Below are 15,789 nucleotides of genomic sequence, written 5' to 3' on the forward strand. Positions count from 1 at the left end.
AGAGTATCAAGTGTATAGTCAACAGCTGAAGTAGAGTTTGAAAGGTCATTTCTTTATTTCTCCCTCTCTTCTCCTCTTGAGAGCCTCTGAGATAGATCAACATATGTTGTATTCCACCATTGGAACATGTCACATACGATTACGAGAACCGAAAGCGTTTCTCATGAATGCAGAATAACCTTTTGTTATATCCAGAAGTGTGAGTATATACTCTTGCAACCTGATGTGGGGCATCTGGCTTCACGACAGAACGAGCAAGTAGACTGTCTCTATCAAGTCGGCAGAACATGATGTGTATCTTGACGACAGGCTGCCTCTCACCCACACGCAAGCTGAATTGGGGACATGAACCCATGGCCGCGCTGGTGGTTACGCAGCTAATAATAAAGCCATCACTCACGTTATCCGATGCCTTCTTTGGACGAACCACCTTGCCACCCCACAACGTCAGCTTCCTTCCAGTCCTTCCGCCCGCCCAAAGTCCTAGATTTCGGTAGTACTTCACACGCATATAGGGAAGCTTGGCAGATCAACAGGAACGTGTGGGCACGGATCGCTACGAAGGCCCATTGGGTCGCACAGCTTGATCGGGGAAGAAGGACAAGTCCTTTTCGCCAGCTTTGCCCACCCATCCGGAACATTCCACTGGGCTTCTCATGCTCGGTGTCCGATAACCATAGGAAGCTGAGCGAGAGGGAGAGACTGGGTTTACTTAGGAAGTAGGTATATGATTACGGCAAGGATAACTGTAGAGCAACCCCCGATTTGAATACCCCACGTGTGTGTATCCATTGTGAGAGTGTGTGTCTCTGTTGCTTAATTCCGACATGCTAAACCACCGCTCCGGTGCGCAGACTACTCCCCTCTCACATTGCTGTTCTGGGGCAAGATCGACCTCTAGTCACAGTGGTATCGGGCATTTTACCATTTGGGATTATACCAATGTCTAGTCCCTTTCTCCTCTCATTATTGCTTTATATCTGTCCACCATCACACAGTATGAGGTATGATAAGTTGCTTTTTTTCTAATCGATGTAATATGAACTCTTTGCAGGAGCTTCCCTTGGCGGTCACCATGGAGACGTGGGCTGCATCCGTAGAGGTAGGGACGGACTGCCTTGCATCGGTGGTGCTGGGGGAGCGCGGCTGATCTTAGCTAGGTTCCGTTAAAGGGTTTCTGCGTGAAGTTCTTAGTCGCTGTCACAAGAAGATCCGACAAAGCAGCCCTCCACAACACCGAACAAAGCACCCAAGTATATACATCAGACCAACTCCTAAGGTGAACATTGGGTAGACTGATCTGTATCGGGCACCCAATAGGGCGGTTTCGCAGTGTTGGAAGTTGGAACTGTTTCGTCTACGGAGTACAGCTGATCTAAAAACCATCTGATCGCTCATCCATCCATTCACAGGCATCCAGACGTCCAAGGTTACATGCTTACTTTCCTTAGTTAAGCACCACGCTCTTCTGAAAGCGACTAGCCTACCGTACCTGGGAAACGGCTGAATGTTTGTTTTGTTGTCATCGACAAAGACAATGAAAGAGAATGGTGGAGAGGGAGCCCTAGCATTCATGTTACCCAGCAAGGCAAGTTCTTCGCAAGAAAGAGACGCCAGGCTAGCTTTATTCTAGTAAGGAAGTGTTCGCTATTTCCCACTTATTGTTAAGTGGTTGTAACACCAATGCCGGTTTCTGTACTCCAGAGGTTGCAATGCAAGCCAACAGCAAAGGTGAAAGTCGCATCCAACCAATCCTCTCATATTTGCTACAATTGCCTCCGAGCTCCATGTACACACCCAGCCAGTGAGTGACGAAAGGACCAAAGAGTGACGAAGCCGAAGGTTCGGATACGACAGCTTTTTTTTTCGCTGTGCTGCTGCGTGGTGCGTACAGTGTAGTGGGCCCTTGTGGTTAGTTCAATTACTCAACCCATCAGCATGGGGATGGGCTGTGTACATGACCTAACGTACCTAAAAGTAGGTCGGTCGGTCAATAACATCCATACATGAATGCTTGGGGGCCCATCCTATGTCCTCTTTACCTCCCCCGGCGCCCGCAACATAGAAATAACACAAAGACCAACAACGTGCTCAGGAAGATCCTTTCAGGCCGAATCGAATTCATCTGCCTCTAATGAGGACCCGGCGACAAACAAACAGACAAACAAGGCCGATTTAGATGACCCAGTGGGAATTGTTCCTGGAAGGACGTCTGAGCCTGGGTGTATCCTTGCGATTGACGGCACGGAGCCTAGGCTGGCCTTTAGACTGGGAGCAGCCCCTCCAAAGCATAGGTGACCAGCATCATCATCAATACTCTATTGCACCTGAGGAGACCGCCCAAAACACAATCCCATCTTGGTCACGGCCCGCGCCTACGACACCTGCTCCGTCGCCCGAACCAACCCCCCAAAACACCTTCCCACAACAGCGCCTGCGAGGGCGGACGAGGAGGAGATACATGCCACCTCTCCGAGGTAGGTTTCGATCCAGTGCTCGACCTGTTCGCGGCTGCTGTATTCTTCGCCCGGCCTCAGCAACTCCCCCATTGCCCGCTGTCAGCCTTGAGCGACGGCAATAATGACGGACCGGATACCCGCCTTCGTACGGGTTTCCGGCCCCCCGAATAGCAGTTTTCTCGTGGGCTATCCTGGCATATCCGCGACACTGGTAGGTGCGACTTGATTTCCTGCAGAGACTCGTGTGACTTGGTGCTTGTTGCTCTGTTCAGCCCTTCCTTCGCTGCCTTGGGCTCTGTGGCGCACCCACACCACGCGGGGTTCGCAGCCCGTGAAACTCAAATACCCGCCGACAACATTGCGAGATCCCTAGCATTGAGTCGCTGCCGTACTGTTACTATTGGGGATTGTATTGTTGACTTTCACAAATAGCCGCGCATCGAAGGAAAGGTTGAGATCCGGCCCGCTGCCGGCTACTCGGCGCCTGTCGCTATATCCCTGAGTTCGAATATGTCTTCAACGCAGAGAAACCATCCATCCCGCCGCCGAAAATGTTGCAAAGCGCCATCTGGGGACACCGCGACGAGATATGACCGATGTCGTCGGGAAAGAACTACTGCTGTTCCGTTGCGCGTCGGGGAAGGAGGCCGAGAACGTCATCGCCATGGACCTGCCCTTTGTGTTATTCATACCCTTCGGACGGGGAGGCGAAGAAAACGAATAGAAGAATACCGCCAGCGTCGTTACAGCTTCCCAATAGAGTGCTGGAAACGTACTACGAGTTGGTGGTCACCGTGCAGCAAGGGCAGAGCATACAGAACAAATACGCATTCCCCGTGCCGCTACAGAGATATGATACTCTGTCAACTTTTGGAATGTACAACCGGCCTGAAACAAAGATTGCGACGGTCGACAACGTCGTCACTCTGGGCATTTCCCTACCCAGGTGGAGTTATGGTCCAATGGATCCTATTACTGTCTACATCAAACTTGCGCCCAACCTCGACTGGATGGCAAAAGCCCGGAAAGTGACGGTACAGAAGCTCACACTCGCCATCGAGGAGGAGATAACGTTCAATCCCGAGGGCGACGAGCCGCAGAAGAAGGTCAACAGGTTACAGAAACACGTGCAAGCCGTCGGCACAAAACTTCCGGAGGCCGGATACGTCACTAACATGGGCCTCATCTTTCCGCATAAGGATCTTAGGGACTCGCAGGGGATTATACGTCGAGGCCAGCCAGCCTTTCCTAATTACGAAGTATCATCATTTACAACCACATCAACTCTATACAAAATCGAGTTCTTCCTCACAATCAAGGTAAGTATCGATGAGACACCGTTACCCTATAGAATGCTCACCTCGCATCGCAGGCCCACCTGACTTCGGCTCGAGACATCGTATTGCGCCAGCCTATTGTGATCTGCCCGATGGATCATCAGGCTTGCAAGGGAGGAAATGGACGCCATTGAGCAATCGGCTAAAGAAGCCTCCTTTGTCGATCAGAATAACCCCATGCTGCCCGCGCCGACAATCATCTTGGCAAATGACCACAATGCCCTCAGAACACTCGGGCTTTGCATGGTTGGCGGCCAAAAGAAACCGCTGATCGACTGAGCGGATCATTTAGTGCCAAAACATAACGACACGTTGCAAGCGCTCGCAGCAGGAGTTGATGGAAGGCCGGCAGCGCTTCTGCGCCTAAATACTGCGATTGTTGATTTGTCGAAGTGCCATTGCGTCGTTCTGAGCCTGAACCTACGCAGCTGGTTGGGGCGCAGCTGGTTGGGGTAATCCAAACGCAGTTGCTGGTTTTGACTTTGGGCACAGTTCAGTAGCGGCTTGTTGTCGTTTTAACTGGGAGTCTGAGCCACCTGTCACTGCTTGGTCTCCCGAGCAATGGGAACGAGATAAGGACATTTCCGAATGTACGCGATTAATTATCGTCCGTTGACCTGCAAGAGCTGAAAGCCATCAATTCGAATTTAATGAGCGAGACGATGTCCAGGATTGGGCTTGGATTGGTGGTCGGCACTTCATGCTCTTCATCCGGACTAGGACGTATGGCCAGGAAACGTTGGCATTCAGTAGAAGAGATACCGTCGGCATCTAAAGGGCGGGCCCAGCGAGGTACCAAGTGGGATATCCCTTGGTAAGGTACGAGCATACGGAATTACGACTGGCGTTTCTGGAATGAAACTCGAATAGGAGGGCCTGGGGCCAAAGGGGGAAACGGCGTCACGAGATCTGACATTACGGCAAGCACTTTCTGAAATGGGAGGATACCCAAACCGCTTGGTGCTATGCGGCGTTTTATAGGGACTGTTTCTTCTTCTTTAGTATCTTTCCCAAAATATGGACAGCCTCCACGGTAGTCGAGTCAAGTAGCAGGAAGGAGGCGCCGAAGGGGCCTGGACTGGACTCTCTTCAACGATGCTTTGGGCACTTAATGACGACGCGCCCCTGACTGCATCCTTTTGGGAGGCAGCCTGCCCACCCCTGGTGGCATTTCGGCCTGTCTATATAGACTGCATTGTATTTACGACTGGAGGAGGCATATACGGCAGACGTGAGATGCGGGGTGGGGTGCGAGTCACGCAATCAGTGCTGGATTTGTTGGACAAATAACTCGAGCGTAAATATATGCAAGTAGTGCGCTCTGGCGAGTATAGCGAAATACTGCCCGCATAAAGCAGGCACAAGACGAAATCGAACACCATCCAGAGACAATCAATTATTACTTAATCTATGCGCGACAAGGGCATGATGGTAGTGAACAGGTTAAAAAGGTAAGGGTGTTAAGATCACATTGAGGAAGGGGAAAAGTGAAGAGAGAAAAAGGAAATCCCTCCGAAGAGAGATTGTTATATGACAAGAGTGGGATTCGAACCCACGCCCGTGAAGATTACGGTTTTAAGTCCTGTTTCGAGAAACATCGCCTAAACGTAACGCCTTAGACCACTCGGCCATCTTGCCTATTGATGAACATAATTCATTTTAGGTTAGTATATATAAGATCAAAGGTCAGAGCGCAAGAGCTTGTGTGGTGGTAGTCTTCCCAATGCAAAGGTACTCCATATGGATTGTATAATGGTATGGTGGGGCACAAAACCCAGAGGTATCTCCAGAAGTAGCTTCAAGTTTGTTGTTTCGCTCAACATAATTCTCAGGTCACTACTCATGCCGTAACCTGGTCTCTGCCTGCCTGTCAGAATACATTCGTGTCGCGTAACGAATCCGGCTATTGCGCCTGTCGCATCCATGGCGTACGACGACGAAGATTCCACGGCCGCTCCCCCAGCAGCCATTGCCCGAGATGATCCGTCCAAAGTCGAGAACGAAGACGTTGAAGACGCAGAGGCTGACGAGGCCATCTCCGACTTCCGCAAATTCGCCTCATCGCTCCCCGGCGGTGGTAGTGGTGGTGGTGGTGCTGCGCTGAACAAGAAGGCCGCGCCCCACGTCTCGGGCAAGACGGTCCGCCGCGGTGAGAAGGACTTCGAGTCGCACGGCACGCGCCTGCAGGAGAACACGCTGGAGGTGAGCCGCACTGCCATGCACGACGTCCTCAGCTACACGCGCATGCGCACGCCCGACAACTACATGACGGGCTGGTACTTCCCGGGGCACTGGGCGCAGGAACCGCGCGAGGACGAGAAGCCCGAGGAGCTCTGGCGGCGGGATCGCGTCGTTGCGCTCGAGGCCGAGAAGGGTCAGATGACGAAGAGCATGGGGCGCGTGTTGAGGGGTGCGCCCAAAAACGTGCCCGGCTGGGACAAGGCTTGGCTGCTGCCCGAGGAGGCGCTCTACCTGGTGGAGCGAGGTGACCTGCTACTGCGCTGGCCACGGGGATCTATTGAGGGTATATTCCCTCCTCCCGTGGAGGTTGACGGGTTGAAACGGGAGGTAGCCCGCGGCGAGGATGGTGATTACGAACTGGGTTTGCCGCTCAGTCTCCAGGCTGCATATTCACTCTTCATCGGCAACGAGGGAGATAGAGGCAAGATTACGCTGGAAAAGTTCCAAGTGTATTCGCAACTACGACGTGCTGGTTATCTGGTTTCACGGGCTAGTCCACTCCTTGATCCGCCGCCTCCTTCTGATACCCAGACTCTCTGGCAGAGGCTCTTCTCTCTGATATCATCACCCAAATCAGACACACCTAAATTCCATCCGGCCATGGGCCCCTTGGTTAGGCCAGGATTATACCGTTCCTACGAGTCGGTTTACCATCAGCTCAGCCTGATCCCTAGGCACAAGCCAACACCAAGACCGAACACGCCTGCACCAGAAGGTCCCTTCACGGTGGCCTATCACGTGTTCAAGTCCCGTCCCGGGTTCACCAAGACCAACCTCCCGCTGCCCGACTTCCGGATCGCCGTCGTCAACGCGCGCACGACCGACGTCCCCGACCTCGCCGAAATGGAGGCCCTCCTCGGCTCGACGCCGTGGGACCCGCCCAACGCCAGGAGCGGCGCGGGAGGGCCGGGCATCGGCCACATGTACCAGCGGCTCAAGCACGGCTGGCGGAACGTGATTGTGGCGGTCAACGACAACGGGATGGTCAGCTACTTGGAGTTCATGGAGTCGGCGTTTGGCGAAGAGAGGCTTTTTGAGCGCTTCGATGCCAAGCCGAAGCCGGGAGGGAAGAAGTTCTCTGGCCGGAACCAGAAGGGAGGACGTGGTGGTGGTAGAGGCGGCCGGGGCGGTCGAAGGTGAGGATGGTATTAGCCATTTGTGCTTCCTGCCTCGAACCTGTTGTACTACACACTCGTCACCCTCGGTGAGTTTTGGCCAAAACGCTGCGTTGTATGTAAGCTGTACACATGGTTCCAGCCTCGCGCCAGAGATAGATACCCTACCCTGATCAATAAATAAATACCAAATAAGCTTGAAAATGAGCTACCCATTTGCAGGTCATCTTACAGAGACATTTAGTGATGGTGCCGAGAACTCAGATTTCAGTACATCACTCTTTACTTGTACCATGATCCTAATGTTGGGCTTAGTCCATCCGGAGACATACATATGCTTATTATAATACTGCAGTGCCGGGCGAGATTGTTCCAGAGCCGTGAGACTTCTTCACTTAAATGGGGGATGCCTTTGTAATGTGTAACCCTACACGCAGCTTCTAGCAATAATGGACGTAAGTGCGCAAAAAGGACCAGCCTGCCCAGCATCACATGACGATTCTGCCTGGGCTCGTTACAGTGCAGCATTAGGCCAATGGTGATGGACGAGACCTCAGGAATGTAGGAAGGCGCTGGTTGGGGGTCGTTGGAGTTCCACAAATCCACTTGGGCAGTTTCTATAGTTATTATTAATACAACATAACACGATGCAAGTCACAGTAGCACAACAGATCTTATTAGAATCGTTATTTCTTCACTTTGGCCTCTGATGTTAGGCTAAGTGATCTCCAACAGATGTCAGCTCGTCTTTGGGTGAGATTTCGCCACAGTTGTCAGCATCTTACAGAGGCTGGTCCTCTTGTCAGAAAAAGAGACTTATGACTTACAGCAAGATTACATCGTAAGGTAAGCCTCGTATGCACCAAATCGTGAAGTATACGGCGGCAAGTGCCACCCCAACCTGCATGGGGCCATAGGCTGATCAGAACACACCGAGCGATCATCTGCGCATCCTCTAATGTCCTCTGGCAGTTCTTTAGTGTCACCTCTAGTTTGCTCCGACTTGGGTATTATCATTCTTGTCCTGTTCGGTGCTAAGCCACTGACTGACTGACATGATGTGCATATGTATGTGCGTGGGTGTAGGTATGTTTGGTGGTGGCAGGAATGTCGAATGTGTCAACGTCAACGTATCATCGATTCTAACCCATGCTATAGACCAGGGTCGGCCGTGGGTGGGCTTTGCGTTCTTTTGCTGTTCTGGGAATGGACAGAGGACGGACACCAACTGGCCAGGTGCAATTCAGCCATTGACAGGGAGCAGGGAGTGAGCAGGGACACAAGCCGACATATTGCTCTACAGTTACCGGGGTCTGGCGCTAGCAGCTGTACCAATAATTACATATTCAATATACCTCAGCGGGGGAAGAAGAAAAGGACCACGAATGAATCCTCCCGGATGATGGTGGAGGCGCCAAGAGTAACCTGGCAGTCAGCCAGTCGAGTCACAAGAGGAGAGAACGAAGAGTTAGCAGTGTGAGATGATGACGGAATCTGTCTATCATACTGTCTAATTCTGTCTCGTCATCGTCTGCTGCAAAGGCGCAACATGCAATAGCCGTCAAGAGACAAGGGTGCGACAATGGCAACTAAACCACCCAACCCTGGCAGCCTGGCTCATTGGTGCCGGTAGGATTGTGCGTGTCTGGTTGGTTGGTTCGATACACCCCGCCATGCTTGCTTGCGCTTCCGCAGTTACACTCTGGGGCGGCCAACACTAACACGCCAACACCACCATAAATATCTCTTTCGTTCCTCTTCCAATTTCCAAACGGTGCTTCCCTCCGGTTATCGCCCTGTTATGTTTGCGTCCAGCAAGAAGTCACAGCGAGTGTGCAGGTCTGTATCATCCAGCCAGCCAGTCATCTTATATAACGTTGTTGTACGGAGGGATACGGGATGTCGGTCGGCCCCGGACCTGGCATTCAGTGCAACTACTACAGATGATTGACAACGATCAGCTACTTAAATTGCAAAGCACTTTGGGGTTGACCTTTTAGTTGTTGTACGAACTGCTTGATTGCTTACCTTACATCTAACTTACATGCACGCACCCCACAAGAAGAGCATGGCCTCGGCAGTGAAAGGTGGCCACAGTTAGACGAGCAAAGCAGCTCGGGGCCTCCCTTGTCTCAAAGTTGTCAATAAATAATACTAAAAGTAGAGTCTGCCGCAAGTTACCTCGGGGCCAAGAGACTGCACGTTGCGTCAATGGAGGTCTTGTACAACGCGTGCCTGCGCCCCCCCTTCGCTCTGCCTAAGACATGCCACTCGTCGGGACTCTCGTTGCCCTCTCTAGCTCTGCCTGCTTACATACCTACCTAGTGTTTCCACATATATTGGGTTGCGGATGTACCCAATCAGCTTAAACGCATCTGAACGACTATGTACATTACTTGGCATTTGGTTGCATCGCTGCTTCTCTTGCCAGACCCTCACTCTGCCAATTGGCAATGGGGCCCAAGTCTTCCTTCTGATTATCTGGATCAACAAGATAGCTTGAATGGGAACATGCTGCGTTCGCTCATGAGCGAGACTCGAGTTTAACCGAGATAGACGGCAAAGGCTTTCTGCTAGTTGTCTCCTTGTTGCAACTCAAATTTCTGACTACCTCTGACTAACACGTTGGAGTTGCCAACTTGAATTCTTACTTCTTGGGCCCCCGTCCCCTCCACCTCTCACAAGAAGACTTGCACTTAGGAACTTGGAACTCGGGCCACACCACGGTTGATTACTCCTGCGCTCTCTCGCGCTGCTTGTTAATTATTACTTGGCCCAGTTTTCCCCTAAAGTTTCAACTTGTCCCCAGCTCAACCCATCATCACCCGTCCCTCACTCATCGCATCCAACTCTTTCCTTCCTTTGGTTTCCGGCGACAACCACCTTTTTTCTTCCCGACTTGCCGCAACACGCCATCCGTATAGCTATTTTCTTCACAAGACACAAGACTCGACGTTTGCATTTTGCGCGATTTGGTAACCGCCCTGCAGCTTACAAGAGCGCTTCTCCATTTATTCTGCTCGCTCTCCGGGAGATACTGCAACGTACAAGAGCGAGGGAGACGGGCCCGAGCTGCATAATAACCTATACCTACTTACTCAGTTGTGGAGCTGGCCAACAAGTCTATTTTCTCTGCTTGCGCGACAACTTTGCAGCTCAGTTCACTAAAAAGATACGCGTCAACCCGGGCACAGGTAAGTCTATTATTCTATTGTATTCATGTTCCGCTCTGGGAAAACCCCCAACCTAGAGAAACTAACATTTGGATCTGTTCAAGTTGCGCCTTTTCACATATTTTCATTCCGAGTCATTCTCCCGGCAGTTTGGTCGACAATTTCCTGCGACATAAACACCACACACCTTCTTCATACCTGGTCGTCGGTGGTCGACCCTGGGCTACCACCGAGATCCGCCTATATACAACGTCAACAAGCTGATCTGGGTCTGCTCTGCTCAACACACCGATCCGGCCTGTTCACTCACCCCATCATCTCAAGATGGATAACGGATCAGAGCGCAAGCCGTCCATCACACCCAACGGCCAAGATCGCGGTACCAGTGAATCTGCTGCCGTCGAGAGGTATGTGCTGTCGTTCCTTTCTTTTCTCTCCCGGACCTGAGTTGGTTGCTTCCTTTGCGTCATTGTGAGTTGAAGCCTGCTATCTGTGTCTCGTTTCCTTTGCCCCCTTCATCAAGCCCAAGTTGGGCTCCCCTTCTCGCTGCCGCTATTTCCCCCGGACGTCAAGTGTCATCGTCTCCAGTCCCAAGCTCTTCCTCCGCTCTTTGAGGCTCTTCCATCCCAATGGTGGGGCCTATATGACGATGATTAAATGGGGTCTTCAACAAGAATGGGTTGAAACGATAGTCCACTGGACTCGACCAGGATTGACATTTCCGAAACTAAATTGTATTCCTTCATCCTGCAATTCCTCATCCAGCATCCTACACTTGGCGCGCTGAAGAATTTCGGATTGGGTACCGATGATTATGGCGCATCCGCATTTTCCAAGCTCCATACTCTCTACGCCACCAATCACCGTCAACCTCGTCCCTTTGCTATGCTACAAGCTTCTCTCCTCCATTCTCCATCCTCGCCTGCCTCAAGATTTGCCCTTTTCTTCTTCAACTACGCCACATCTCCGTTCCCCTAACTGAGCATGGGAAGATACCGCTTCCGAAGGTGAGGTTTCCTTGTCCTACTTTGCGCCCGTTTTGTGACTGGCTCTCTGCGTGGTTCCCGGGCAGTGCCAACTCCAAATCCACGCCGGCCCTGCAACTAAAAGCCGAGAAGTATACTCGACTATTTCTTACAATCCCTTACCTGTCCCCACATCTCTCTATACCCTTTCCGCTACGACTATTCCGAGTATACGTTACCACTATCGCAAAGTGTCACTTTCCGCTTAGCAACAGCTGAGCCATACCCAATCCCGAACCCTCTTCTTTCACAAAGACGCTGAATGGTTTACCACAAACCCTTCACAGCAATCGATCCTTTTTGCATGTGCACTTTTCTTCACTCCTGCCCGGTCACATGCACATACCTTTCACACGACATTTCGTCCCCAGCCAAGTCAAAGGATTGCAACCCTCGCAGTACTCATTGCACCAAGTCATCAATCATCATCTCATGGTGCATTGCGAACTCAAACCTGCCATCTGAAGCCACTTTCTTTTCTTTTCCGCTTCTCACAATCTTGTCCTGCCTTCCCTTCAGCTATGTTCAGCCGTGTCTTGGCGTAGCGTCTATTTGGTAATCAGATCGGCCAGCTTGTCTGTTGACAGCCGAGTTGTGAAGCCACGCCGGAGACACCCTTTACTGATTACTACACTGAACCCACCGAATCCTTGCTCTTTCCTGTCCACACTGAGTGGTGGGGACTGCCTTCCGGTTCTGGAAACTTACGCAACCATGTGTTTCTTTCCCTCACTCAAGGCTCTCGACCCTGACGATGTAGCCTTGACAACAACATCTCGTTATAACGATCTGAGCATCATTATGCTGACTCGCAATCGTGCCAGCCGTGCTGCTACCAACGGCTCATATAAGCCCGAAGAAGTCGATAGCGCCGACGAGACAGCGCTGAGCCCCCCACCGTCTAGTACCGCCTCTAGTGCCAGCCGTGATGTCTTGGGCGATGAGATCATAGTAGGCACGAACACTCATGCACCCGCGGCCAATGGACAGAAGTCGCCTTCCCGCTTCACTTCGGAGCCTGAAGATACTGAAATGGCCCAAGACGATGGGCCTGCTGCCCATTATCCTAAGCGGAAGCGCTCGTCCATCTACAACGATCTCAGCGAGGACAAGCTCGAGGGAAGTTTGCCTAGTGGTGCTGACGATGGCGATGAGAGACCAGCGAGCCGCGCTACATCCGTCCGAAGACATGGCGTTGGTAGCAACATGTCCGTTCTTCTAGGATATTGGAGAGACTCGCCTGTCCCTAAGGCGGCAGGCAAGCATGCAGTCGTGGGCTTTATGGATGTCAGAGATCGCTTGCGTACACGCATCCAGAACACCACACGGAATGGGGATTCCATCAATACCCGCCTATTTCCCGTGCCTCCTGGCCCAGGTGGTAGTTGGGTAACGTTCGAGCGTGTCGTCTTCCAAGATCATCTCATCGGTATGGACCACAACCAGGTGAAAGAATTCGTCAAGATCCGGACAGTCGATGAAGTGCAGATCGAGGATGAAGAGACCAAGAGAAAGAATGACCTTGCTGCCGTGAAAGAGGCGATCCGCCGAGTTGAGAGAAACCCCCCTCCGGAGACCGCACAACCCCCCGCCATAGCATACGGGCTTGAGATCCCCGAGGATGTCCATATCAACGCCCGCCCGGACAGCAAGCGTCGCCGTACAGGCAGTGCTGTAGGTACAATTGCAGGCGGTGAGCCCATCTATCCTCGTATGCAGCCCCAGGCTCAGCCCATCTCTCGCCCTCAGCCTGAGTCGGCCCCGATATCTCAGCCCTCGCCGATGGCCCACCCTCATATGGCCCATGTGCACCAACAACACCAGCAACCGCAGATACCCGAAAACCTACCGGGTTCCAGACCGACTCGTATCATGGTGGGCTGTTGGACCAAATCTTCCGCTGTTGAAGACTCGGAGAAGCATGCTGTCTACGGTATCCTCGGCGCTAACGACATGTTCCGTGTGAAGCTCGTGCGGGAAACAATGGATGGGCGGTTCTTTGATGGCAACTTCCCAACCGGGGCTGGAGCGCTGTGGATTCCGTACGAGGATGTTACGATGTTGCCTCACCTACAAGACCTCACCCGCTCTGAAATGAAAGAGTACTGCCGTATCAGACAGTATCATATTGACCTGGGCGAGAAGGAGGACGAGCGGGTGGCGAATGAAACCAAGGCAGTGTATGAGGCACAGCGTCGTGCAGCCATGAATCCCAAGGTTACTCCCACGCCTCCTGGTCGGTCGAATCTCGTGGAGGAATTGCCTCCTAGTCCCAAGCCGGAGCAGCCAATCCATCACGATCTCCGCTATAGCAGACGTGAGATGGTGCCGAATCCGAATTATATGCGAGGCAAGTTACATTCCACTCCATGGCTTCACCATTCTACTCCGTATTGATCTCTTGTATGATCCTAATACAATTGCAGGCCCTCCTCGTGGACCTACCGAGGCCGAAGTGCGGCACAACGGCCGCAACCCTAGTGCGGATGCTCAGGAGCGGACCAACCACCTTGCCCGTCGCGAGATCACTAAGATGGAACACGCGCAGATGAGGCAAAATGGTCATGGAGGACCCGGACGTCATATGCCGAATGCGCCCAGTGCTATGGGTGGCCCCAGCAACGGCCATCCTCATCATGACAACCGAGCCATCTTTAGCGACAACGTGGGCCGGCTGCAAAAGGTGTGGCAGCTCAAGAGGCCCAGCGCATGCAACCGCCTCCTCAGCAGGTGGCTCCGCCTATGCAGATGATGCAGCAGCCCATGCCTGGTCCCGTGCAAGGCCCGAACGACGATTCGACCAAGATCTACAATGGCACAAAGTACGAGCGAAAACAGACTGGGCCCTTTGCTGGCAAGCTGGCGAGTAATGGCACCATTATCAGCATCGATGGCGAGGATTACGTCGAGTACCGTGTCCTCACCAAGGTCCAGTTCTTCTAGTAGCAAGGATGGGTCCAACACCACATCACCACATCTTTGCGAAGAACGATGAGGTTCTTTGTCTACTTGACGAGGAGTAGTTGCGGTGCAGCGTTGGTGGGTTCACACCACCTTGATGAGCGTGCACAGTCTGTACGGAATACCATGTACTACTATAGGATGGCTCGCCTGTTTGGTTTCTCTCACTTTCTTCAGGGGTGGATCGCGGCACTGATACCCATTTCTTTTTCATGCGGCTGTTTTCTTCAGGCACTTGAGTGTTGCGAGCAGAGGCAAGCAGTAACAGAGTAGCTTTAGTTACGAATACATGGAGGTTCTTTGGAACTTTGAGCGTTGCCAGTAGAAGCAAGCAGTAACTGGCTTAAGTAGTTAAGAATACAGAGAGGTTTTTTGGCAATGTGATGCTACATGTTGATACGATGTGATACGGCGTTTCGTCATGTGGCATTTCATTTGGTGTCACATCAACTGGTGCATGTTTGATTCCCTGCCTGTCGACCTTCGTTTAACACACTTAACGTCAGAAGGATTGCCTGCCTAGACAATCTGAGATATTCCATTCCCACATTCGGAAAAGACCAGGAGAAATCGAATGGCTGGGTCATGATCGTGTATATTCATTAGCATCAGATCGATCGTTATCAGCCCGCTATCCATTTTGCTCTCCTATAGAACTACATTTACACGAAGGAACCCAGTCTAGATGAAAAAGTCGCGGCTGCAGCTTTTCCTTGAGCGAGCCCACCCAGGCCGCCTGTACGTCCATGCATACGTACATCTTGTCAATCTGCGCACTCCTGCCTGCCTTTAAGCCGGGTTTGCCTTCACTCATATCGCAAAAGCCGCCGCCATCACTACATACGCCATACCGGCGAAGGCGACCTTCGCCTTGGCCTCATCTGCCGCGCCGCTGGACTGCAGCGGCGCGGATCCGGATCCCGTCGGGCTGGGCGTTGTCCCGTCGCCGCCGGTGGGGGACACCACCACGACCGCCGTACTGGTCGCGTCGGGCGAGCCCGGGAGCGTCTGGACCGTTGTTGTGGGAGATGAGGGAGTGTTGCTGCTTTGGTCTTCTTCTGCCGTCGTGGTTGTTGGGGTGGTGCTGGTGGTGTCGCTTCCATCTGACGAAGAAGCAGTGACAGTGACAGTAGAGGGCGATGCCGATGAGATGCTGCTTGGGCTGGTTATGGATGTGACGGCTGAGCTGGATGAGGGAGAGGTGGTGGATAAGGTGCTGGCGGTGCTGTTGCTGAAGACCATGCTGTCGGTGATGGCGGAGGCGGCGGCTGCGGCACCAGCGACGGTGAGGGCCAGGGCCGCGAACAGGCTGTTGCGGGGTGAGAAGCGCATAGTGATTGTTTCTTGTGTGCTGGCTGACTGCAATGCGAAGAGGCGTTTAATTTAGGTGGCGACGGCGATATTCGCGAGGTTCTCACAATCAAAGATTCACCAGAAAGGAAAGAGGACACTCGAAGCAGGGGGGCCACGGACGCTTT

At 52.5% G+C, this 15,789-nt stretch overlaps 5 protein-coding genes across 5 annotated transcripts; 4 read left to right on the forward strand and 1 right to left on the reverse strand.

Annotated features, from left to right (window-relative positions):
- Nucleotides 1-2,580: 2,580 nt before the first annotated feature.
- PG994_002080 (Arrestin family protein 1) lies at nt 2,581-4,075 on the forward strand (the record flags this gene model as incomplete). Its single annotated transcript, XM_066853489.1, is given in 6 exon segments — nt 2,581-2,670; nt 2,892-2,971; nt 2,985-3,138; nt 3,209-3,778; nt 3,832-3,876; nt 3,914-4,075. 6 exon segments carry the CDS (start codon nt 2,581-2,583, stop codon nt 4,073-4,075), a joined length of 1,101 nt encoding a protein of 366 aa, XP_066721630.1.
- A 1,644-nt stretch (nt 4,076-5,719) lies between these two features.
- PG994_002081 (uncharacterized protein) lies at nt 5,720-7,177 on the forward strand (the record flags this gene model as incomplete). Its single annotated transcript, XM_066853490.1, has 1 exon — nt 5,720-7,177. The coding sequence occupies one exon, from the start codon at nt 5,720-5,722 to the stop codon at nt 7,175-7,177; it is 1,458 nt and encodes a 485-aa protein (XP_066721631.1).
- A 3,472-nt stretch (nt 7,178-10,649) lies between these two features.
- On the forward strand, nt 10,650-11,303 carry PG994_002082 (uncharacterized protein; the record flags this gene model as incomplete). The annotated part of the gene is made up of 2 exons (XM_066853491.1): nt 10,650-10,732; nt 11,036-11,303. The coding sequence occupies 2 exons, from the start codon at nt 10,650-10,652 to the stop codon at nt 11,301-11,303; spliced, it is 351 nt and encodes a 116-aa protein (XP_066721632.1).
- Nucleotides 11,304-12,064: 761 nt separating this feature from the next.
- On the forward strand, nt 12,065-14,293 carry PG994_002083 (uncharacterized protein; the record flags this gene model as incomplete). Its single annotated transcript, XM_066853492.1, has 3 exons — nt 12,065-13,667; nt 13,777-14,033; nt 14,081-14,293. The coding sequence occupies 3 exons, from the start codon at nt 12,065-12,067 to the stop codon at nt 14,291-14,293; spliced, it is 2,073 nt and encodes a 690-aa protein (XP_066721633.1).
- Nucleotides 14,294-15,121: 828 nt separating this feature from the next.
- On the reverse strand, nt 15,122-15,643 carry PG994_002084 (uncharacterized protein; the record flags this gene model as incomplete). Its single annotated transcript, XM_066853493.1, has 1 exon — nt 15,122-15,643. One exon carries the CDS (start codon nt 15,641-15,643, stop codon nt 15,122-15,124), a length of 522 nt encoding a protein of 173 aa, XP_066721634.1.
- Nucleotides 15,644-15,789: the final 146 nt, after the last annotated feature.

This window comes from Apiospora phragmitis (genome assembly GCF_038363925.1).
Source record: "Apiospora phragmitis strain CBS 135458 chromosome Unknown utg000002l:1.0-5516284.0:1.0-5523493.0, whole genome shotgun sequence".
Classification (NCBI taxonomy): domain Eukaryota; kingdom Fungi; phylum Ascomycota; class Sordariomycetes; order Amphisphaeriales; family Apiosporaceae; genus Apiospora; species Apiospora phragmitis.